This window comes from Lipophrys pholis, assembly GCF_963383615.2.
Source record: "Lipophrys pholis genome assembly, chromosome: 19".
Taxonomy (NCBI): domain Eukaryota; kingdom Metazoa; phylum Chordata; class Actinopteri; order Blenniiformes; family Blenniidae; genus Lipophrys; species Lipophrys pholis.
In genome coordinates this window covers 10,748,366-10,774,356 of record NC_137647.1, presented here as the reverse complement: position 1 = coordinate 10,774,356, position 25,991 = coordinate 10,748,366, and the positions used below count along the sequence as shown (strand labels likewise).

The 25,991-nt window shown below is 46.0% G+C and overlaps 1 protein-coding gene across 1 annotated transcript; it reads right to left on the bottom strand.

Moving 5' to 3' along the window:
• Window positions 1-9,846: 9,846 nt before the first annotated feature.
• axin2 (axin 2 (conductin, axil)) lies at window positions 9,847-25,332 on the bottom strand. The gene is made up of 11 exons (XM_080488475.1): window positions 25,179-25,332; window positions 23,055-23,980; window positions 20,988-21,119; window positions 18,924-19,026; window positions 16,763-16,903; window positions 15,848-16,383; window positions 15,573-15,749; window positions 15,234-15,449; window positions 14,994-15,128; window positions 14,090-14,248; window positions 9,847-11,454 (listed from the first exon to the last, which is right to left on the bottom strand). The coding sequence occupies exons 2-11, from the start codon at window positions 23,861-23,863 to the stop codon at window positions 11,328-11,330; spliced, it is 2,535 nt and encodes an 844-aa protein (XP_080344601.1). The 5' UTR covers window positions 23,864-23,980; window positions 25,179-25,332; the 3' UTR covers window positions 9,847-11,327.
• Between the last annotated feature and the right edge of the window lie 659 nt (window positions 25,333-25,991).

Here is a 25,991-nt window from a genome sequence, read left to right as displayed (position 1 = left end):
GCTATATTATGCCGGCCCCAGAACCTCTGTAGAGGCTGTACGCCAAACATTTGATCAACTGGTTTTCAAAGGGCCAAAGTTGAGCAGACCAATTGTCTGTTTCGCCACATCAAACGCTCATCCCTACTTTTATAAACAGAGCCGCACGCCTTCGCCCACTGCCATGCCGTTAATGTGGCTGGTGTGACGGTTCGTAATGGCAGCAGCCCACAGTGTGGCGGACAGCGCGGTGGCGACTTTAGCTAGTTGAGCTAAAGTGGCAAAATGACTGCAGAGTCTACAGCTGCAGTTCAAAGCCTATCAGCGTTTGAATCTTAACAAGAAGGGGAAAAAAAAAAAAAAAAAAAGACCCCTGTGCATAGGGAGAGAGGGCAGAGCCTGGCTTAGATCTTCAACCTCTGCGTGTGTGTACACACACACGCACACACATACACACACACGCACGCACACACTAGAATCAAAACACAAACATTAAAGGGCACATAGACAATCACATCAAGACACACAGCAAGAGCCACAAGAGTGCTGACACACAAACATACAAAAAGCAAACAAGCTCATGCGATCAAGAAACCACCAAACACACACACACACACACACACACACACACACACACACACACACACACACACACACACACACACACACACACACACACACACACACACACACACACACACACACACACACACACACACACACACACACACGCACGCACGGCTTGAGTCCTGTGTCCCTGGCTGGCCAGCTGTGGGAGGTCACACAGACATGACAGTTCCGCTATCAGGCCAGCATTAAGGCCTGCCGCTTTAAACACAGCCTTTTGAAGTCACACCAAAGTCAGACACTACGATCTCTCATCTCCCATCTCCCTTTTAACACTGCAGTGCCGACATTTCATTCTGCCCTCCTTTTCATGCTCCCGGCTTTGAATTCTGCCTTTTAAAAGACTAATTTTAACTTCTTCAAGGCTGGAAAAACAGGCAAAGATGTGTCGTTAGGATTCTTCTGCCTGACGTGTTTCTTTTTCAGCGAGTAACGGGTGTTCAAAGGAAGCCAAGGTCCACCTAAATAACGCCACGTCTCTGATGTCTCTGATGTTCAATGTCGGCAGGCTGATAAATGAGACACCGTCTTTGACAGTTTCGGCACATCTCCCTTCATCTTAAAGTAATTACGATGTTTAAACTACTGTAAAAATGCGTGATAGAAAATCACCATGAGGAGTTATCTGAGGAGAATAGCAAACAAATGACATGTTGTTTCTCGAAATCAACAAAGACGACGGACGAACGATCACAATCCCTAGATTCTCAAAGGCAGCGAGGCCGTGTTCAGGCGGGTGATGCAGTTTATGATTTAATGAATGCAGTTTTTAACTACTGTACCATCCCATGTTTGGCCCTTTTAAACCTATCTGGCCCAGGGTGCATTTGTACTTTAGTCAAACCTCACCTGAGTTTGTCTGGCGGTAGACTGCAGCCTGCACCTCCAGGTTTCTTCACTGTCTTAGCTGAAGTGCATCCCCAGATAAACCACACGTACTGGGAGTGTTGAAATAGGGTCACTGTCGCACACACAAGAGAAAGAAGTGCTGGACTAAAGGAGAAAAATACACTTCACTCTTCTCAAAATGTTTGGTAGCAGTTTGTATGTTGTTCTGCTACTTCTCTCATTCAACGTTCAAACAAATGACCGATGCCGTTTTGTTGAGGAGGGGACGAAGACAGCCTTCATAAACATTTGTTGGTTTTCCTGGGCCCAGGTCGTCTCACTCCTCTGGCAGAATAACGTCTTATTCAGACGCTCACTTTGTTGGAAAGCACTGCGTGCATCATTAGTCCAAATAAGTGATGACAGGCCGAGTTTGAGGTGCTGAAAAGTGGTCGTCACCGACGATGGTAGGAACTTCTGTCCGTTTGCTTTTGGGTCGGAAGAACTAACTTGCTTTAGTGTGCATTCATAACACACACACACACACACACACACAGACACACACACACACACACACACACACACACACACACACACACACACACACACACACACACACACACACACACACACACACACACACACACACCCCCACCACCCCACACACACAGCCTCCACAGCCCTCCTCTGTAGCTGACCCAGGCTAATTTTCTATGTTTACTCCACTCAGTGTTTCGTAGTCGAACAGATCAAACGCGCTGCTAAGCTGTGGGTTTGTTTACTCCGACTCTGACCCACACCCAGCCAGGGGGACACACAAGCACTGCAGCTCTTTTTTTTTTTTTCCACATTTGGCATGTTTTGCTTTTCATCTGGATCACAGCCTTCTCTTCTTTCCCCTCCCTCATTCCGACTTCTGATGCCTGCCCCTGCCCTCTTTGCCCCTGAAAACTTTTGTTCTGCAGAGTTTCAAAAAATGTGTCCGTGTGATGATACGCATCTGAAATTAATCGATTACCCGTTTTTCGCTTCTCCTCCCGCACCTGTGGAGCCCTCATCCATAGTCACACTCTTCACAACGTCTTTCATCACATTTCTCTTCTTTTTTTTGGATTCAAACACTCTCCTTGATTTTCCTCCAGCCCTCTCACACGTTCCCAGGCTATCCTTTCTAATTCTCTGCTTTGAAACGGTTCTCCTCTTTTTGTGAGCTCTCCCAGTCACGCACGGGCCTCGGCGCTCCTTTGCAAGCAAATGGACTCACATGCGTGCTCACACGTATGCTGATGTGGGCCGCGAGTGTGATGTGAAGTCAGGTCCGATCCTTTCCCAGGCAGGACCAGCAGGAGTGAAGACCCCAGCTCACAGATCACCTCACTCCTTACCGCTTTTTTCCTGATTCAGTCTCCTTCCTCCCTGTTTTGCGCCATGCTAAGGATGAACAGATGACGATATTCGGGGGGGGGGGGGTGCAAAATTAGTGCTGATTGCGGACAGTCATGCGGTAATCAAGCAATGGCTTATGTCCATGTCGTCCACCTTCAAAGATTACAGACTCCGCTTGTGTGCCTTCCAGTGTGTGAGAATGGGCTATATTAAAACTTGCTCCTTGTCAAGGTTAGCAGACAGAAAAGCCCAACAACAAAGATTCTGACCTAACTGGAGTTAATCTAATGCCAGTAGAAGCCACTAAGACGTCCTCAAAATGTGATCTGAGTGAAGTGAGCGAGTTCAAAGCTGACATAGTGAGACAAGAATGCAGCCGAGTGGAACAAAATACCTGAAAACATAACAATGACCTGCTGTAGTGATGGGAAGAGCTTTATTTTTATAGGTCCACAGTTTAGGAATGACTCAGTAATGGTCTTGGGAGTTTGAGAATAATTATCACACACTTTAGAACAAGAGCAATTTAGATGCAACAGTGGTACATTTCTTCTAATGCTACTTAAGACCAAGAAGTTCTGTGTTGAGGTTTATACGTTCTTCCTGCACCTGTATGCGCTTTCTCCAGATTCTACCAGTACTTTACCTTCAAACTACGAATCAAAGACATACTTCTTGGGTAAATCAATGGGATTAAATGTCCAGTTCCCCTGGGAATGGGACTGGTCTCTGATGACCTATGAGAGGCTTGATAAAGCAGAGGGATGAGTAGATGGATGGAGGTGTTTTTTGTTATAGCCTGACTGTATTTTAATTTTTTTTAATTATCACAAAACTTTTGCATTTGAAAATTATATATATATATATATATATATATATATATATATATATATATATATATATATATATATATATATACAGGCATATTGGGCACAAAGATCAAAAGACACTTACATAACCTTGTTCTTAGTTTGTTCATTTGCTCCCTCAATGTTTGGTACTCTCTGTGTTCACTCCAGCTCATCAGCAGGTTCCATGGCTGACCACCAAACAGGAAGAAGGAGGTCTTCAATCCTATTATGGTCAATTGGATGGAACGTACCAAGTGTGGCAGAGATTAGAGGTAGCATACATTGTGTTACTCATTATAAACTCCCTGGATTTCCATTATTTTGGGGGGATTTGGTGAGTGTATAAGATGGTGAAAAGTAGCTGTTGTGGTTGAATTTGTAACACCTCAAAAGTAAAGTATATTAATTCTGTTGATGGTTTGGTTGCATTGAACGGGCAACAGGTATGTAAGGCCTGCGGGAGATGCTGCTTGAGAGAGTGATGGTGGTGCTGCCTGCCTGTCTAAAAAAAAGTGAAAAAATAAATAAATAAAAAAAGGATTATTTATGATTAGAATCTAAAATACAATTCTGTCATTTGCAAGATGGACATCAAAACAAGATATTAAACAAGAGAAAGGGAAATTATTTGTCATGTGCAATTACTTATTTGTCTGTGATCCAAAAAAATTTAAATTTTCACATGATGTGAGATTTAATCGCTGCTGATGTTTTTGCAGTTCTCTCTGTGTTTTAGGATGGGTGTGCTTATGTAAAACAGCTCATTACTCAAAGGTCTTTGGGGTGAGTGGGTGTTACTTCTATCTACCACACCGAAGGCTTGCTGTGGTTTGGTCTTCACTTGGTCTAACTGCGCTTTGTACTTTAGTGGATTCATGGGGCCCAGAGGCATCATGCAAATATGATCCCACACAGATGCAACCAACAAGACATTGGATCCAAGATAACAGAAATGTACAATACTACAAAGAACGAAATTATAGATTTGTCAATTGATAGTGTGTGCACTTAAATTTTGTCTGCATGTCGCTGCAGGCAAAAACTGCCTTGTCGAGGGTGTGTAGCTAATTTGTTGTGTTCCTGCTGTGTTTATCTGTTTCTGGTTCACGTGCAGGGGCCATGAGAGGCATCCATATTGTTTAATGATCAGTGGGATGTTTAGATTGCACATGCAGGTTGGGGCAAAGAGAAGCCAGACGTACCATCTCCGCATGCAGCGCCTCAAACAAGAACCACATGTCCCAGGCCGGGTTCTTCACTTCTTTTCCTCTCATTCCCGACTTCCCTCTCTCCGCCCCGTCCTCATGCTATATACTCCCCTCAACCCCTCACCCTGGGAAAAAACGTGGAAGCTCAAAGATTCAAAAACACATGTGGTTAACCATAAAACTTCACATGCACTCTGTGTACCCTGTCTCCCCCCTCCAATCTTCAACCCAATGCTCCCATTCCCTCCAACCACTCAGCGCACGCACGCACGCACGCACGCACGCACGCACGCACGCACGCACGCACGCACGCACGCACGCACGCAGTGTCTAACAAGGAGGAGAAAAGTCAAGCAAAAGAGGAGACGGGGAAACAATGGGACGAGAGGAAGCAACATCAGGCAACAATCTGAGCTGTCTAAGGCGGGGAGCAAAAACAAAAAAGGGCCGAGGGGGTTGGTGGTGGGACAATGGCGACAGTCAGAGAGAAGGTGACTGCAGGCTACCATTCCTACACGGGCCCAGAACAATGCCCATCCTGTGGCTCGGTGGGGCTATGCTGCACTTCAAGCTGAAATCTAAGACAAATGTAAACACCAAAGGAGGACAATGACGCTCCGTCTCTTCACAAAAGCAGCCTTCCCAGCAGTTGTGTGGAGGATGCACACAGAAGTCCCTGGCGCGGCGCGGCCGGCTATCATACCTCGTGTCCTCGGTGGCCTTTTAGCGCCACACTGCTGCACTACAGTGGCGGCAGATTGGGTTTCTTGTCCTCAATGTCAAACGTCTGTCTTCACCATTTCCCAAAGCATTTGCGAGACATATAATCTCTTCAGATTCTGGCTATGTGATTAAGGAGGGAAATATAACTCCTTTTTGTTGTTAGTCCCAAAGGGGAAGATTCATATCGGCTTTGAATGTTTTGGTCGCACTTTTTGGTCATTTAATCATCAGACACCTGTCTTCTTAAATCAGAAGTAATAAAATGTATGGTTTCAAGCTTAAAAACAAAGGCAGATATCAAGGATGGTATTTGTGAACACACTCTCTCATAATACATATTTAAATGATGTGTATTGCTTTATAAACTCCAATAATAACCCCCTTTCATTTCTTTTTGATGGATGGTTTCTTTATGACCAGGCATCTGTCATCATTCAGTGAGTGAAACTGAGAGCTCTGGGGCATTTTATTGGCTATTACCAAGCAGCATAAAGTCACATGATTGGTCACATGGTCCAGGAATCAGCTTCTGCAGTGGCGCCTGACCGGTATCCAGATGAGGCCCCCTGGTTGACCACAGACCCACGGCTGTCTGAGTTGATGCTTGCCTGGAACAAAGTGTACGACTGATCCAGATTCCAAATGAAGGGGTTCAGGACCCAAAATTGGGGGGTCTCACTCGCTCATATCCGTCTGCTGTGGAACAACTGAAGTGTGTTTAAATGGGGTTGAGGTTTGTGGTGACCGACAGGGAGAAAATATTTTCCCAGGACCTTCACATTCAGCAGTGGTTTGATGTTTTACACTCCAGATTAACCTAGGCTGTGCTTTAATCCATACGACCATGTCTCTTCCTGGTAAAATACGTCATATAGTCGCTGTTTCAGATGGATAAAGAAAGATAATCTCCAATGCTTTCTAATGGATTTTCTTAGAAGGGGGGGGTGGTCCTGTTTAGATCTTTTTTTTCAACGTGGCTTGTATAGCGATCGCTTCATGGGGATGTCAAAGCCTTCCCTCACCAATCAGCGCACATCTGTGCAATCCTGCTCCCGCTTCCTGTTTAGGTTCACATGTGCCCCAGTTAGCAGTCAGGGCGTTTGATCACTTCAGAGGGGTGGGACAGGTAGCAGTCTGCTGGTATCATCTGGGGATTAAACAATAGGTGGCAGAAATGCAGATGCGTGAGGCTGAGGTGGAGGCTCGGCATCAAGTCTTGTCATTTCTTTATATCACACAGCCTGTTTCCTGCATTTGGGGGCCAGTCATACACCCAGATTCCTTTTGGTGTCCTAGAAGTACCTGTTGAAGACGAGAGCGGGTGAAAAAATATGGACGTGGATTGAAATGAATTCCAAGTATTTGTATATATCCAGGTGGCTGTAGTTAAAGTGCATGACCAAACATGAACACGAGTGTAACATCTGGGTATTGCTTACCTTTGACCTTTCCTTGTTTTGCAGTAGAGTGCTTTGGACTCATTATTGATGAACATGACAATCACATTGTGGCGAGGAGAATCTGTTGCAGGGCATGCAGCATCTTCAGCCACGACACCCAGTTTTTGGTAATCAAGTCACAATAGGAGAGTCCTCAACCACAGAAAAAGTATGCACACACTGAAGTTGCTTGAACCGCCACCAGAGGTGGTCTGAGATGCAGGGTGACCACATTGACATCGGACACAAGAGTAACAATCCAGGAAGAACAATGGTGACCAAAATCCTTTTCTCCAAACGTCAGGGTGAGCAATCAACTGTGGCAACTGTGTGTACACTGAAGCGCTTTGTCACTGCTGTTTGTTTAAAGTGTTTTATAAATAAACTATATACATCAGTTGACCATCAAATCTTTATCGGTGAAATCCCAATCCCAAGCTGAATGCACCAAATTATGGACAACTATGTCGAAAAAATAAGGCGTTTCCTGCTATCAAAAGACTTCCCAGCACACAAAATATTCACCTGATGGTCGAAACGCTCCAGCAAAACCTCAAATGTCCCCAAATCTGACTACTCGCTACTTTCATAAAGCCCCCACAAGTATGAATGGCAGTCCAGAGTTTACCTAACCCACTGCTTTCTTCAAAAAGATGACCCCATCCAAAATAGCTCGCCATACAAAGATGGGTTCACAAGGTTTTGTGACAGTAGAGCGGCGCTCAGCGAGAGCCTCTTAGTTCTGAAGAATCCAAAGGATGGCCTTCAAGTGTATGCACTGACCTTTGCTGATGAAAGGGCTGAAAATGGTATTTTAACAATATCATGATGCCCTTTCAATATGAAAGGCGGCATAAGCAACACTCTTAACCAATGAAACTTCAAAGCACAGATGCAGACAGAAGAACAGGGTGTGCAGGAAAAGTGCACCGATATCAGTGCGCTTGTGTGTGGAGCTGCGAGCCATTAGCTGTTTAAATGTGAGGTTATGGGGGTGCACGCTGTGATCAGAGATGCTTTTCTTTGCGCTGTCTGACACGACTGGAGGTCTTATCTAACATGATGCAAAGGACGAGTTTTACCAAAGCTCTGCAGAATCAATTTAATGGCGTTTAGCTGGAATTAAAAGTTAACATTAGTGTTAACCCTGTAAACTTAATGGGAATTATAATTTGGTAAAAGGTAAATAGAGTTCACTTATCTAGCATTTTTCAAGAGTTTGAGCGGTCACATTCACCCATTTAAACACATTCACACACCACCAATAGCACGATTGCAGTAATCTTTTCTAATACATGGATTTCCCCTGATTTATACCAGTCTCCCTTGTTTAAACTATGAGTTAGGGAATATCAATAAAAGGAGACAAGTATATAATAAATCTAGCTTTCAGTAAAATGTGGTTTTAAAAGCTGTCTTATTGTCAGTTTTTATTTTTTTTCTACTTGCAATTTCCACCGATTTCAAAAAAAAAAAAAAGAAAAGAACATATTTCGCTGTAATTTTAATTTTATTTTAGCAATTGTCATTATAAAATCAAGATTTCAGCAAGATTTCTTCAATAAATTCAGAATGGTCCAGGGAACTCTGCTCTGCTACTAGACACACTGTGACCTGGATGGCTGAGAATCTTCTGCCCTGCTGTTAGGGAGAAAATTATGGACCAGTTTTTATTTTATTTTATTTTTTTTTTTTAAGAAATTTCTTAATCCTATATTTACATTTCTAGTAGTGACCAGTGAGTTCAGGGTCGACGGACAAAGGTGGAGCCAGGACATCGGAGGGTGTTGGTTTGTTTGCATCTTTTAATGTAAACTTCCTAAAAACTTCAGGATGTCCACTGGGGAACTTCCTGCTTTTATCGTTTGCTGCCATTTGTTTCATATGGCGCTAAAGGACCTCCACCCCCTTCACCCTTCGGACACTTTCAGCCTAGGAGCTGGTGCCCTTTCCAGTGTTTTTTCTATAAACCACCAGTTTGTGATGCAATAAAGAATGGTCAAAAACAGAAGTTTGAGCCGCTTCTCTATCACTCCGTGTGGACTGGAGGTGAAGTGCACTTACATTCGTTGATTTTACATCAGTAGCCTGATTTGGATAATGCTACTGGGTCAATGGTGGCCACATGGACAACACAAGATACAGGAAACTTTTTAGTACCTTGAAGAGAAGGTTCCGGAGACTTTTGGCCAAATAGCAGCTTCTATACAGTCAATCTTCGATTCACACTAAATCATCACTGTGGCTTTGCAGTCTATTTGTCTCCAACTCTGTTCATTTTCATTCATTTCCCACACTGTTCCGTTTACAGACTGTACGAGTAACTTACTTTCACACAGCCGATCTCTTTTGAGCAACCCTGTGACTTATCTATTTAGCTTTCCTGGGTGTGAGCTAAAGACCACATTACACTCGCGCAGTTCATAAAATGCCACAGGAGGCCAAACACTTTACCATGTAAATAGCTCTGTGAAATGTACTTGTGACATATATTTGCCAAATGTCTCATTAACACACACTTAGTTCCCGTTCCGAGTCCAAAACACACTGAGGCTCTAGTGGCCAAATTAATGCTGCATGTTTTAATTTCCAACAGGGAGTACATTAAGAGCTGATAATGGATGCAAATCTGGAAGAAATTCCTCACTGGATCCAACGATTTGCACTCTGCACAGCAGGAAGTGGGTTGCTGGAGCTCTTCACACACACACACACACACACACGCACCAATTAGAGATGGAAAATCCACCGAACCCCCCCCCCCCCCCATCACAAGACACACATAAAAACCATAGGAAGCATTTTGCTAATTTGAAAAATAGAACATTTTAATAAAGGCTACATCTCTTCATAATTACAATAATTAAAGTACCGAGGCATCTTTTCGACTGAGCTCTATAGAACGCATAATTTACAGTTTACAAGTGGAGCCGAGGAAGCCATGAAAAATATCATAAAACATAAACATGAGGAAACAAGATACGAAAAGGCATAAAAATATCTTTTAAACATAAGGCCCCTTGTAAAAACCAAGGGATTAATAAGACCCTGAAAACTGGGTAAAACATGGCTAGAACCCATGTAGGCACAGTTACTGAACTCAATTCAAACACTATGAACATAGTGTGTCATCACCATCATCATCATGATCTGCAGCTCATAGTGCAGGCTTCAAATACACACACAGTAAAACAACTCTCTCTCTCTCTCGCGCACACACACACACACACACACACACACACACACACACACACACACACACACATACATATACACCCACAGGTAAACACATTGGGGAGCACACTATAGAGCTTTTAGTTGGTAAATATGAACATTGGTGTAAACACATTTTGGGGACTCGAGGACCTGTTCAGGGCAGTTTCCTCTTTAGTAAATATGTAGGTTATTTGTGCGATGCGTGCGCCACGGAAACAAAAGGCACTAAGACGTGACAGATCAAGGCGAGCTGGGCAAGAGTCCCAGAGTCGGGAATTAAACATTAATAGCATTTTTCGTTCGATCCTCCAAGCAGACCAAGAGGCTCCTCGGAGCAGATGGGGACACATCCACAAATAGCACTGCAGTAGTAGTAAATATGTTATCAAACTTTTAAGTGATAGAGAGCCATTCTCAACGGCTTCAGCAGTAAGCTCTCCGGCCGAGAGATCAGAGATGCCCCACTAAATCTCCTGGAGTAGGAGCGGAGGTTTTTGAAGAGGTATTTCTGAAGTTTACAGTTCTACATGAGGGGCTGAAAAGGAATGAAAACTAGTTCCTTCGCTTGAGAACCGACACTCAGTAGGGAGAAATCACCAAGGTGGGACATTGGAGGAGTTTCTCCAAGCAGCTTGTCCATGGAGGAATTATAAGATTTGGGGAGAGGGATGCTTCCAATAAATAGCAAGAAAAATCTTTACACAGCAATACAGGCATCACAATACAATGCAATGTACATGTATATCTGCATATACATATTATTGATGTGCTAGCAGCACAGGCAGGCTCTCAAGTCTCAGGTTGAAGCCGCTGGCCCGCTTCACTGACGAGTGGTCTTTCACCAAGAGTCTCAAGAGATTCCTCTTCTGGAAATGTTTCAGTCCAGCAACACAGTCCAAAACTTCTTCACTTAATAGTCCAGTAATATCGATATCGCGACCTGCTTTCCATTTCCTCTCAGTCTTTTAATCCAGTCCCTCGGTGCGTCTTCAACAAAACCAGCATGATCGCAGGAAAGACATCCGCAGAAGTGGCGAGGCATCCGGGGGAGGATGATCTGCGACGCCGACTCACTCCATTCTCTCCACCTTGCCCAGGATCTTGCCCTCGTAGGTGGGAAGTAAGGAGCCGTCGTCCGACACCTCCTCGAACACCGCGCCGCACTCAAACTCGTCACTGGCCTTCTTGAAGTAGTACCTGCAGCAGAGAGACGACCATTTGTTAACCGTGGGACACAGAAAGACGATAAAGACGCTCACTCCTCCTATCCACAACCAGCCGCTCTGTGCTCGAACGGCTCGCCCCGCTGAGCCTCCAGCCTGAGGTGAGGTGGAACCTGCTGCTCTTAAAACCCCTTCCACCTCCACTTGTTCCCGCTTTGACGTCTCCCTTTCCTTTTTCCCTGTTGTGTTGTTGTGAGTTGTGCCCTGGCTAACAGGGGCCAATTAGGCCCGTGTGCAAATGAAGGGCTCCTTTGACAAAGGCTAACATTTCGGGTGCCTGCGAGTCTGCCTGTGTCATTTACCCCCCCCCCCCCCCCCGACTCCTCCACACACACACACACTGGAAGACACACATGCCCAGGCTTTCTTTCACTCACTCTTCATCCTGGCTTCATTATTACAGGGACAAAGAAAAGAAGAAAGGAAGGAGGAGGAGAAGGAGTGAGCCGTACACCGTGTCCTTCCTTGCCCCCGTCGATAGCGTGAGCTCTTGCTGGGAGCTATAGGACGGGCAGCTGATGGACAACTTTTTCTCCTGGTGTGTGTTTTGAAGAAGAAAAGAAAAATGTAAGGAGGGGCTTCTCATCAGCCATGACTTCACCCAGCCATAATGATGCAACCCCCTCCTCCTCCTCCTCCTCACCACCACCATCCTCATTTTAGAGGAAGGGAAACCAGCAGGGGTGGGCTGGTTAGCAGGGTCTCACAATCCACTCATTAACTATGTAATGGAAAAAAAAATGCCAGGATTTGCTCGGTGTGTGGGGTGACTGGAACGTAGGTATGTTTGTGCGCCTTTTTTTTTTTTCCTTTTTTATTTTCTTGTAAGACGAGCGTCTGACAACATGTAGCGCTTATAAAATAAGAGCTACAGGCTTTAAAAACATCCCAAGTGAGGGTGGTCACTAATAAAAAAAAAAAAAAAGCAGCAACATTTAAAACGCAGGAAGACTTCAACTAAAGAGGAAAACGGGAGGCCGCCTCTGTGAGGAAAATAACGCGAGTAAATAAGACAAAATGAAAGAGCACAAGACATGCCTGATGACGGTTTCCCAATTTTCAATCTGAAGAGGAAAGAAAAAAGAAAAAGTCAAGCTTTCCTACACTTTAAAAAAAAAAAAAAAATCTTCAAAGAGCCATGAACTTTTTTTTGCCAAGAGAGAGACAGACAGACAGAGCCTGAATTTCCACTGGAACATGTTTTATGTGGCTAAATCCCCCCCACTCCACCCTTTCTCCCCTTCTCCCTCTCTCTCTCTCTCCATTTGCACTGACATCTGGCACCAATATCGTCTGGCAGGGCCGAGCAGTACTGTTCTTTGTTGAACCGCTGCCATGTTGAAATGACCCAACTCCACACATTCTCTGGCTGCTATTAAAGCACCGTTCAACTCGCTCTCTCCAAAAAATGTGGATGGTATGACACAGGAACTGGGACGACGAGCCAGAGAGGAGGAGGAGGAGGAGGAGGAGGAGGAGAAGAACGTGGGGAAGAGGGTGATAAGGACGTAAATGGACAGATGTGAAGAAACCGAGGCAGATTTTTATTTTTGAGTTCACATCTGGACAGAGAGAAGTTTCTCTAAGCTCTTCTGCCCCCCCCCCCCTCTGTTTACCTGTAGTTATTAACACAAGACTCAAAGTTGTGCTTATCCTGGAGACCGTGGCAGGCCAAACAAGAAATGTCTGATCTTTTCCTTTAATGCTCACTGGAAAGAAGCAATCAAAGAAAAAAAAAAATTTCGCTCCGCAAACACACATCGGAGCACGCAGCCTCAGTGCGGGGCCTGTAGCAGGGCAACGTGCGGATCTGGCATTTAACAATCTGCCTTTCATAAAAATCCATAAAATGATTACAACATGTGTAAACATTGTGCGCATTCGTGTGTGCAGCCTTACATGTACGTGCGCGCGCATGCGCACACGCGCAGCAGAGGAGTAGAGGAAGAAAAAAAGAAAAAAAAGAAAAGAAAAAGAGGCCCTGATAGCATCAGTGAAGAATTTGCACGCTGGCCATTTGTGTGAGTCTTTGTTGGTTGAAATGAAAGGGGCTGGGGCTTCAAAGCCATGTGTATTAAGTGTGCCTTAGCATGGAAATCAATACCAGATGGGACCCAAATCGCTGCAGTTCAAACTCTCCCACCACCCACCCTCCCTCTTGTCCTTTCCTTTTCAGTGCACCCTGAAAACACACACACACGCTCACACACACATAACATGCTCCACATGAACACACACAATAATTCTGGTCTGTATGGTCACAGTTACTGAACACATTTAAAACATAAAGCCTTTAGCATTCTAGTTTTCTACTTTTTTTCTTTTCCTCACAGGGCCAGTTTATCAAACGCTTGTTTGTTTCCTTCACTCAAACACTCTTCATCCTTTGATCTGACTTGCACCCGTCTTCCTCATTACCATATCACATAGCAATACTGCGGCTGGTGACGAAGTGTCAGAAACAGGATTGTATTAATGTATGAACATCAGATTAGGTCTCGTTGATCTATCTATAGTGAAAGATGCGATAACTGTCCACAAATCCATCCTTGACAGTAAATGTACACATGTGTGGTTAAAATCTGTAAACCTTTCATTGTGCCACACACCTGTAGTTGCCTTTCTTGCGGAGTTGCTCCTTAAAGTGGCCCAAGGTGAGACTGTGACTCTTCATCATCCTCCGGTAGGGAATCTCCTCACCACAGAAGAAGTAAGTCACCACAGTCTCCCCACTGCACACGGCATGACTTGTTAAAACTTTCTTAGACCTGCGGAGACACAGACGGAGAGACGCCGTGTGAGAAAGGGAAGTGGACATTCTTGCAAGGCTCAACAACAGAAAGGAAAGATACCAGGCCAAGGCTTCTACAAGGATGCTAACTGCTAAACAACTGGTTTGAGTACAGTAACTATACTAGAAATACAGTAGCAGCACCCTGTGAGCGACCCAGCACCATCAGTAAATGTGTGCTTATGTGTGCATGGAGAAGGGCCGCGGTGTTATCAATTCCCCTTCAGCTATGTCCAAGGCTTTGTAGGCCCACTTCAGAGGAGCTCTCTCTTTGCTAAGCTCTCCTCGCCCCAGCCGACTGCCAGCTCACTGAAGGACAGCCAATAAAAATGATACATATATATGAAAGGGATGTCTCAGTCAGGTGGTGCGGTGACTACACACTCCCAACACACACACACACACACGATTCATGCAAACACAAAGGCAGTGCCAGGCCTGTGTGCGCAAGGAGCTCAAAATAAGCCTTGCAAAAAAAAAAAAAGAAAAAAGGGGGCCACCTTCTCTTTCCAGTGAGTTTATGTGTGGGTGCAGCATACATTTGATGTGTAGCCTTTTCACACAGCTGCTCTTGTCTATGTCTATGCATGTGCAGGCGACAGGTAGGAAGAGTTAAAAAGGGTCGAAGTACACTGGAAGTTGGAGGCTATAGCTGACAGGAGGAGGAGGAAGAGGAGCAGAGAGGAGAGGAGAGGGAGGGCGGGACGCTAGAGGCATCGTACTCTTCTGATTGGAGGCCGGGGCTGGTGGTGAGGAGGCCAGCAGGACTGGGAGTGACAAGAGAAAGAGGGACGGACCCCTCACCCTGGACAGGCACGAGCTGGGTCTTCTCTCGCTGGAGGCTGTTCAATGAATGCCTGTGAATAAGAGAGGATTCACATAATTACTATTATACACTTGTATTTCTTTGATCAAACATGAGAATGGGAATGGCGACAGTTCATATCAAACTCAATGTTTACCTTTGTTTGATGGTCTTGGTGGAAACCTCCTCAAGTCTGCGGCAGGCCTCCTCCAGCTGGGCCAAAGTGTTGGGAGGGGGCAGGGGAGGCATCGCAGGGTCTTGGATAAACGGCTGAGCTGGCTGGTGACTCCGTAGATGCCCACAGCTTCCGCCACCACCCCATGTGTGCGTCTGTGTCGAGGTGCCTCCAAAAGACTTTTTCTGGGTCTGGGTACTGGAGACAACAATTTATTCATTAATTTTTTTTAAATCGCAAATAAATAAATAGAATTTTGACTAAATTATGTCTTCAAACTCCTTAAACACCAGACGGCTTCAGGTAGTCGTGCCTGCTGACCTGTGAGACTTGTGCCTGCCCTGTCGTTTGCTCTCCAGGATCCACTGCAGCACATTCTGGGTGGGATCTGTGGTGTCGCTGGGCAGCTGGAAGGGTCCGCAGTCCTCACTGCATTTATCTGAGACCCCATCTTCCGCTCCTGAGCGACATACGCGCCTCGATAATGAGTTGGAACGTCTGTGACGAGAAGAAAGAAACAAAAAGATCGTTTTTTTAAACTATCAAGACAAACAGGGCGATAAAGAGTTTAGTTTTGACCGGTGTCAGAGACTGACCCCATGCTGCTGTCTGTGGAGATGGCCCCACACATCTCTCTGCCCAGGCTGCGGCTGCGCTGGTAAGGCTGGCAGGGCGGACATTCGCCACTGCTGGTGGAGCACACGCCGTGCACCCGGAGGGCCGCCTCCCTTTCAATCTGCTCCTTCGATTTGGGACTGGCATGGTGGTGGATATAGTGGTGGTGTATGTGTTTTGTGCTCTGCCTGCTCATGAGGGTCCTGTTGGGGCCCAGGGCCAGAGTGAATGCCGCCTGGTCAGAATTAGACACGGAGGTGGTGGGGGGTCCGGTCCTCAACAGAGCCTTGATTCCGAAGCTTGCGTTCGTGTAGGGCCGATGTTCCGGGGAGCTGGAGCGAGGGGAATGCCGGATCACAGCAGGGGACTGACAGCCGGGAGTCTTGAGAACCCGGGAAAGGTGTTCATCCAGGATGGCCTGGGGGTCCTCGTCAGAGGAGCCAGAGAGGAGAGTCAAGGGGTGCGGTGAAAGCTGCGAAGCACTTCCCATGATTTCGGTGTCATCTCTTTCCTCCTCCTGAGAAAAACAAGGGATGCATAACAACAGTTAACTGATGAGTCAATTTCAGGGGGCTGCAGTTACACAAGTCCCATTTCAGTCCCAAAGCTCCTTCGAACGCAATTGAGAAATGTCTTATTTTTCTGAGCAGCAAAGGATCCATCAAATGAGGATCTTGCAAACCAAACCATCCCAAACTGTATTACAATCAATAAGCTTTAACACAGTTAAACTCAGCCATCCAATATCTGTACTCCTTTATCCCACTCAGGACTATTTTATTTACATCTTGAACTTTAGACACTGAAGTCACTGAAAGATAGGACATGAACCAAGACAACCACCAACTTACAATGCACTTTGAAGAAGAAAATAAAAATGAAAAAAATCAACAAACCTCCTGGATTTGCTGCAGCCTCTCCTCCAGTGAACTGATGGTGTCCTGGTCCCTCTTCAGGCTCTCCAGCCGGGAAATAAGCTGTGCTGCAAACTGTGCCGGCTCCATTGGGATCATCTCTTTAGGAGGCGGACGAGTGCGCTTTGGGGAAAGGTCAGACATTAGAGGTTTTTGTCACTACTACAACCAAGCCTGTGTGCTTTCCAACTATTTTACAGATCAGCACCCCCTCACACCTCCATCAGCCTACGTTTACACGGTTTTCCACCATTGGCAGCACTGATTAGGACACTCTCCTGGCACCTAGGGCGGCAGGGATGTTTTAAAGAGGTGGCAGGACTGGTGTATAGTCATGCTGGGCTAGGCCTCGGCTGGTTCCCACTGTCACCATCAGCAGGCCTCTTTAAAGTCAGCTCACTTCAAAGGCTTCCTCGTCAAATATCAAACACTCAGTGGGGGGAGAATGGAGTGGTGGAGGGAGGGATGGAGGGATAGATTGATGGGAAGCAGTGGCTTTACATCTAGGAATAAAAGCCACACATCAACAGGGGGTGGAAGAGAACTCCAGGGAGGAAGGATGAGTGATAAAAAAAAAAAAAATGGGAGAAGTTGAGATGCAGAGATGTGTGCTCACGGGAGAAAATGAAGAGAAGGAAGGACTGAAAGAAAAAGATAAAGGTGCCAAAAAAAAAAAAAAAAAGAAGGCATCTGAGATCAGAAAGGTTGAGGTAATTTATACACCCCTCCTTTCCTTGTCACACACTGGGCACCTTTAAGGTATTGTATAGTGACAGTATGAAAGTGTGGGTGTGCACTGCACACACACACACATCTTAAATTATTTGCATTTTTGCACTGGGGCTTTCTTGATTTTTTTTTTTCTTTCTTTTTTCATTTCTCATATCCCTTTGTAGTGGGGATAAAGGGGAGAAAAAAGTGAGAAAAAGAGGGGCTGTCTGATGGTGCCTGGGGCTGGTGCACCATGGGAATGGCAGCCATCGCCAAAAATCAGACAGGAAACAAAAACAAGAATAAAAGCAAGAATAAAGCAAAAGGCAGATACCGAGAGAGGAGTGGCAAGATCCAATCTGCCGTTCTTTTCCTAATGCAAGTAATGGCTTCTGCATAATCTTGAGAAGACAAAAAAACCAAAAAAAAAAACCCTGACAAACTTGAGGGTCACGTCAAGTTTATTTTAGCAGACTCTGTTGTCACTACTTCTTCCTGCCGTCCCCTTTCTGACTTATTTCCCTGCTCCTGTTAACCTGAAGTTAGCTTCTCTTGAGCCTTAAGCTACCAACTCCCCTCTGACCTGCTGAGAGCTCACATGACACGCTCAAACTCTTCCCTCAGATCCTTCACTTTTAGGGGAGGGGGCTGGCTTAGTGTGTGTGTGTGTGTGTGTGTGTGTGTGTGTGTGTGTGTGTGTGTGTGTGTGTGTGTGTGTGTGTGTGTGTGTGTGGGGGTTGAGATGTGGAGGAAAAAAAAGGGGGCCAGCTCTGTTGGAAGTTGTCACTTCTCCGTGTGTTTGCTCCATTCATCCGTGGATCAAAGCGCTGTGTGTGCGTGCATGTGCGTGTGAATGTGTCTGAGTATCTTTGTGTTTTTGTTGAGGAACCAGGCTGATTTCAGAGCCCTCGGGATAACGCGGCAGAGATCTTCCTCATCTCTCCCTATTCTCCATATTTACAGCATCGGCAGGGAAGAAAAAGCCCCGGTGTGTTCCGAGCGCTGTGGCGATAAACAGCTTAGAGACCTCCCCGTCTCCCGCAGACTTCAAGGAACCCTAATGGGGGTGTAGGTGACACCAAAAGGTACAGGGAGGGGGCTAGTGTTTGTATGTCTGCGTGTGTGTGTGTGTGTGTGTGTGTGTGTGTGTGTGTGTGTGTGTGTGTGTGTGTGTTTGTGTTTGTGTGAAGCTGGCTCTTTGACGTTCCTCTCACATCTTTGCTGGTGTTGTTGAATTGAGAATGCCAAATACAGTTTGCGCAGTAACTATTCATAGAACCAAGAGACCCGGAACAGAGGGTGGTATGGAAATTACACTGTGGGACCCAGGCTCAGAAAGACTTCTGAGCATGTGTCTTGTGTGGTAATGTGTGTGTGTGTGTGTGTGTGTGTGTGTGTGTGTGTGTGTGTGTGTGTGTGTGTGTGTACTTACAGAGAACGCAGGCAGCGAGACTTGGCTGTTCAACCTCATGTTACGTTGCATCTCTCTGTGTAGCTGCTTCTTGGAGCCCAGTTTGTATGGAGGGATGCCATCTCTGGGGGTTGCACAGACAGTTCAAAGGTCAATTACCCAATCAGATCCATCATTAAGGACCAAACAGCCATTCAGGAAGAAGCTTGTTAGCCAACTGGATAGATCAAACGTGGCTCAGGCAAGAATAAATTTAATTTATTAATCCTGCAATCCATTTTGCTTTTCATCTCTTCGGCTTAGTCTGAGAACAAAAAAAAAAAAAAAAAAGAGGTGCATCATGCCAGCGTTTCTGGTACTGTATGTGTGTCGGAGCATATTGGGTTACACGGTTGTGAGTGAAATGGTGAGAGGCTTTATTTGCCCTAGAAATGAACGTTCATTTGCAGCTCTGGCTCCGGCGCAAACACTGGGTGCCCCTGCTGTCCATTTCCTTTTAGACACACTCAAAGAAATCTGCTGTACTGCCCAGAAGTAGTATCAGCATTTGCATTCCCCTACTGACTTTTACCATAAGCTGAGGACTCTGTTAGCATTAGCTTCTCATTATACTTTTTCAAAGAGTTACTGCAGGACAGGACCCAAGGGTACTGCTAACCTGGTTAAATCTATGCGAGGGGCTGAACGGCTGACTGGCTGAAAAATGAAATCAAACAACAAAGCTCAATCTTCAAACTGCAGCACTTGACAGTGTAAAACAGTGTCTTTCCTTCCATGCTAAACAGCAGTTTCCTGGTGACCTAGCCTAACTGAGGAGCACTTTTCCACTTTTGCTTTGAAATACCACAGTCATGCGCATAAGCAACCCCCCCTTCCCCCCCCTCCCTCCCCTCCCAATCTTCATTTGGCAAGCGCTGCCGCAGCCAGCCTCTGATCTCCGCACATCAAAAGGCTGGTTTGTAAGATAAGGTAATGTTTGAAGTCTGCGCAGCTGCATTCCCCAGCGTCCAAGCAAATCCATAAATAAGATATAAGCAAAAATCCCCCCTCCACCACTCTCTTTCTCTTCCCACCCAACTGCCTCCTCCCCCGTTGCTTTTTTCCTTTTCTCACCCCCCCCGCCCCTTTATCTGTAAATTACATTCAAATGTTTATGGGTCTTTTTAACTGACCTAAAGAGAGGCAGATATTGTGATCAAGGCCATAGCGGGCTGGAAATGAGGTGGGGAGGTTGTGTCCCTGTGGCCCGGGCTTTGTCACTACATGGGGCAAAGTACAGCAGAATTGGACTGTATAAGCCTCGGTCTCTTTGAAGCCAGGCTGTCTCGAGATATGCCAGAGCAGAGGACTCCCTATTGTAAAAACGGCTTTATAGATGCCGTATTTATGTGCCGCCCTACCCACTGCTTGCTCTGAACGTCAGTGTGTCAGTCTTTAAGTATAAGCTACAGTTAACCTCGCCGTTTCACTGACATCATCCATGGGGGCTGTGGCGCCTCCCAAACAAGATGAAAAACTTTTTTCTTTTTTTTTTTCTGCTTTCTGTCCAAAACCAGCTGACCCGAGCGCTCCCGTGGCCTTGATCTCTGCACCACGCAATGACTTCATGGTACCTTGTCACTTGAGAGACACGTGATTATGCCGAGTAATCCTTTAGAACAACGAGGCTCGGAGCACGTACACATAAGCACGGAACACATGTGGATCATGACAAAAGCATGTTAACTGCCGTCGTTGGCTGCATACAGGACCAGTCAAGAAATTTAAGAAAACTGATCATTTCGTCATGCAGGGAGAGAAACACGTCACAACTTTACTCATTTCAAGGGTTAGTCATTTTCCTTATCCATTATCCACTGACCCACTCCACATTTTGATTGATCCAGTCGATCACAGCGAGTTGAAGAAGCCACAATCCATCAATATTTACATATCAAACCTCTTTTCGAGTGTGGCCCGAGTCCTCAATAACTACTATGAAGGAGATGTCAACTGATCTCTTTTGGGTCGCAACAGCAACTCAAGTCTACCCTCGCAAGTTTGCATCCTCACATACACACATACATTTGGATATTATTCACTTACACACTGCTGTCGGTCACAGACATGGCATCGTCAGTCAAGGCGTCACTGGAGACCTCGCTGTCATTGGTGCTGCTGACGGGGGCAGAAGATCCCACATGGCAGGGGTTGAGTGACTCTGCCCTCTTGTATGATCTGGGGAGGTTAGAACAACAGAGATCAAATGAATATTAGCACAGCTCTAAGGGAGTGTCCGACAGGTGTTTTGACAACTTATTTCTACAGCCTGAGAAGCGAGTTGAGCGGAATCCTGAGAGACACAAACAGGCCGCATCTCCAGCCATTAACTGAGTGAGCGTACATGTGCGAGTACAAATTTGTACTGCTGTGATGAATGAATGAATGAATGAAGGTGAAAGGCCCATCTGGGGCCTGGCAACTTTCATTTGCTCTGGGGAAAACTGCCCTTTCTCCTCTCACCTTCTTGAATAGCCCACAATTTCTCTTTCCTCCTCTCTCATGGATGCTCACTCTTTCCTCAAATCTCCTGCTGTGTATGCATTCTTGTCATGGTACAGGAGAGGGAGAAAAGGAGGGGCGACAAAATGACAAAGAAAAAAAAATAGTATGAAGCGGAAGCATGAGAATGTGTCAGAGAAGGGAAGAAAGGGGAAAAGAGGAGAAAAGGGGGTCTTCACAAGGAGGGAGAGACCCAGCATGACTAAAGCTGTAGGCCCCAGCTCCAGGCTGACCTTCATAGGGGCTTGCAAAGAGTCAGGTATTTAACACAGCTGGCCTTGCATTCTTGCCTCCCTGCCTCTCTTTCACCCCCTCATTTATCCTTTCTCCTCCCTCCCTTTCTTTCATGAGTTGCACCCCCCCCCCCATCCCCTTCTCGCCACCCTCCTCTCTGCCTCTGTCCTTCCTTTCCGCTCTCTTTCCCCTCACTTTCGCTCCAAAAGCATGCCTCGTAGTACCCATCCCTGAGTTTTCAAAAGGAAGAAAGATAAAAGTGGAGAAGGGAGGGGAAAGCAGCGCAGGAATCAGAGGAGAATTGACGCAAACAAGAAAAGAGGGAAGAAGAGAATGAGAGGGTTCGGGTGGAGGTGGGGGGTATGTGGGGCATTGAATCTGTACTGTAGCTGCTGTCATTCAGGATCTGTTTTCTTCTTTTTAAAAGAGAACCCGAGTCAGACGAGAAGAGGAAAAGAGAGAAAAGGGAAGAAATGGTTTCCACATGTTTTGAATCTGTGGGGTGACAATGGGAGGAGGGAGAGGAAAGGAACTGGGGGTCCACGTGAAAAGAGGGGCTCGTCTACCAGTTTGGCCAAGAAGTATCACATAAAAAGAAAACTCCCACTGTTCCTGCCAACACACACAAGCTGTCAATCTCTCTTGTCCAGAGCGAGGAGCTGTCAGTTTGCTCAGCCTGTTGGTGTAAGTTTGCAACAGGACTGTCAGATGATATTCCACAGTTGACAGCCTAACTAAAACAAGTGGGTTTTTTGTTTTTTTCTCATTCCATGCACCAATACTTTGCAGGATTATACACTTTAGAATTAATGGCATTTGTTTAAATAATGGCTTTATGCTAAACTTGAACTGCACTCCTTTAAAATTAGAAAGAAAAAAAGGCCATAATGAGACACCAAAGAGACCCACTACAAAACATGTACTTCAAAGTGCCATCAATAGATTTACTGAAGATTTATATCACTGCTGAATGCTTGAGGACAGTGCGGTACAGGAGGAGGCATAGCATAGCAATGTCATCATCTATTATTTGCTGGCTGGGGCCAAAGCCAGCCGTGCTCTGTGAACTTTTCCTGTGGAAGACGATCCCTCATTCTGCGGAACTATTTCAAAGCTCCGGAAATCCAGGCGAGCGCCAGCAGAGGGCTGCTGCTGGAGACAGTGAGAGAGAAGAGAGGAGCCAGAGAGAGAGAGGCACTGAGAGTTTTCGGCAAACTCTGGATAGGCGGTGAGAAAAACATGTGTTGCAGTTTTTGCGCATGAGATGAAGGATAACAGATACCTTTAGAGGAGTAGACAAAGGCAAGAATCAGTGTTTCTTTTACATCAGAGCAGTAAGAGTTAAAAAAAAAAAAAAAAAAGGCGTCACAAACATACCTGTATCCCCTCTCCATCACCTCCACCGCCCTCAAGGACACCGGGGCCCTCTGTGCCTTGGCCGACAGTCCAACCAGTGCTTTGGCTTTGAAATCACAACTCCATTCCTCCTCTTCGTTAAGTGTGGGCAGGTATCCACAAACAACTTGCAAGTCGGCCAGTCCGTTCGAGTTGACGTGACTCGGGTTTTCTCCCCCGGTCCTCACGTACTCGAGGTAAATGTCGGAGGTCAGAAACATCTGGTACGCACTCTCCTCCATGTTGGTTTGGATCTCAGTCTGCGCCTGGTCGAACATGGCAGAGTCTATGTGCTGCCTCTTGATATTATCCCGAATGAACGTCTTAGTGGCGGGCTTCAACTGTTTGGCGACGATGCTGTTGTTTTCGATGTAGCGTTTGTAGATTGCTTTGGCAACTCTCTGCGTTTTGGTATCCTTGAGGTCCATTTGTCTGAAGCCGTTGCAGGCGAACCAAAAGTCTAAAGCATCGACACATTTCTCTCGCTCCAGGAATGTCCTAAAAAGAAGAGCACCGTCCTGGTCCCCGAGGAGAGAGTGTAAAGACTTGGTCCACCGGGACAGTGGGGAGTCCGGGGATGCACTCCCCTCTGGCTCCCCCAGACCATCCTCATTCCTCCTGGCCGATGAGCCCGGGGAGCCGAGCAGGACAGATTTGAGGGGCTCCAGGGGCTTCATCATTGCGAGTTTGCCGGGGTAGCAGGGCGCCTCGCCCTCCTCCCCAGGCACCGGGGGTCGAGGAGCATCTTCGCGGAAACTGCTGGCGATATGGTCCATAAGCACCCGGCTCATGGCTCTGAAGGCAGCAGGAGAGCCCGTGTGTTGTTTCGCCTCCTCTGAGCTTCGACTGTAATCTCCTCACTCTCTTATGTCAGCGGGGGAGCTTCTCTCTCGCTGCCCGTCTTCTCTCTGAAACACAAAGTATTGATCTAATCAAAACCAGATCCGCCCCAACTTCAAAGGGGCAGAGGCGCAGCAAGAGTCTTTTCAGACCTCTCTGACTTTTACAGAAACAGACAAGATTAGTTCGTAGGAAGAAAAAACTAGAGAAAACGTTGCCGCTGCATTACATAAACAGATATTCCAGGGCGCAAATTCACAAAAAAATCGACCTAATAATCCACTGATGCCTCACCTGAATCGACACCGTCGTCTCTTACGATCAGGACTCCAAAAGTACTAATCACACCCAAAGTCAAGCGGGGATGAGAACTAAACACCCTCCATTAGTCATTTTCTTATCAAAGACGCAAGAACATTACGCACGGACACGCCGGAACGCTTCCGGATCCATCACTGATTTCAGGGGCAGAGAGAGCCCCGACTGTGTCCAAGCACATGTCTTTCTACCACCCCGGATACTTTTTCCCTATTCCTGGCCAGTCGTGTCTACACATCTCATCGCAGGCGACCAAATCAGGCTAAAATTGAGCCTCCGCTTGGAATACCTGTAGGACACTGATGTGGGACAAACTCCAAGAGATGGAAAACGTGACCAAAATAGTTATTGGAGTGAAGTGCCCGCATGCTGCTGCTGCTGTTTGGTGTGCTACTCCTGGATCTCCAGTCTGCTCGAAATGTTTCTAACAGCCTGTCGTTTCACTGTAAGCACTTCAGTTATCTGCGCCCCAAAGCATCAACGTTACAATGAATCAGTAACACCTTGCAGATGTCACTTTGTATCAGAGTGCTAAACACGCGTTTAAAAAAAACCAAAAACAAACTACCGATCGCCAAGGATACGTTCTTAAAATATCGAGATGTAGAGTAAATTACATCCACACTATCTTCAGTTTTCCACATTAAGAGGCGAGCAAACAACCTCTGTTCAAACATCCAGGCTCAAGTACAACCAAAAGTCTCAGATGTTGTGGGGGAGGACTTCCACAAAAAGAAACTAGCACTTTATAGAAAATGAAAAGAAGGAAAAAAAAATTATGTCGAAAATAAAGTGAAAGGCGCTTTTCGGCTTTAAAAAAAAAAAAAAAACGCAAGAAAAGCGACTGGTTTTCCCCCAGCACATTACTTCAAAGGCGAGTCAACAGCACATCAAAGAGAACTCCAATGGGGGCCAGTTTGAGGAGGCACAACACTAAAAAAAACTTACCATCGATCCACGAGTTCTCTCCCTCAAAATTAAAAACTCCGGGTTTGTTTTGTTTTTTTTATCCACCAAAAAAAGAAAAAAAGAAAAAGCGCGTATAATCCACAAGGCTCGTCTCCACGGCGCGTCCAACATACAGTCCGTTCAGGTTTGAGTCGGTTTACGGAGAGAAAAATGCATTCGAGAGAGGAAAAATCGGTCTTTTTCTTTTTTTTTTCTTCCCCTCCCTCCTCTTTTTCTCCTCCCTCTGGTTTCAGGCTGCCATGCCGCTCGGCGGGTCTCTCCTCTCCTGTAGGCGACTCCAACACCAACTGAACCGAGAGGCTCGAGCCGCGCACTTCAAAGTCAGGAACCGACAGCCGGGTCCCGGCAGCTGCATAAAAAACAAATCCTCCCGAAAAAAAAAAAAAAAAAAAGAAGAATAAGAAGGGGGGGGGCAAAAAGCGACAGAGATTCCCACATATGCCGCAGACACGCGAGATGAAACGTGTTTGTAAAGGTTGCTCGATTTATTTTCTCACATGCACGTTCTTTTTTTTTTTTTTCTCCCCTCCGCCACTACGTTTTTTTTTTTTTTTGCAGATCTTCTCCCCAGATCACGAAGTTGCAGCTCCAGTGTGAGGACCTTATCAAAGACTGGCAATCTTGAGCCAACTCCCCGAGGCTTTGGAGCGTCAGAAGTAACTGATCTGCCGCCCCAATAGCATTATAGCTGCAATCCCTCTGTTGCTCCATAAACTTTAAAGACGCAGGGATCGCCTCGCATAGTTTTTGAGATTAACCCATTGGAGTCCCGGAGATGCACAATGCGCTCAC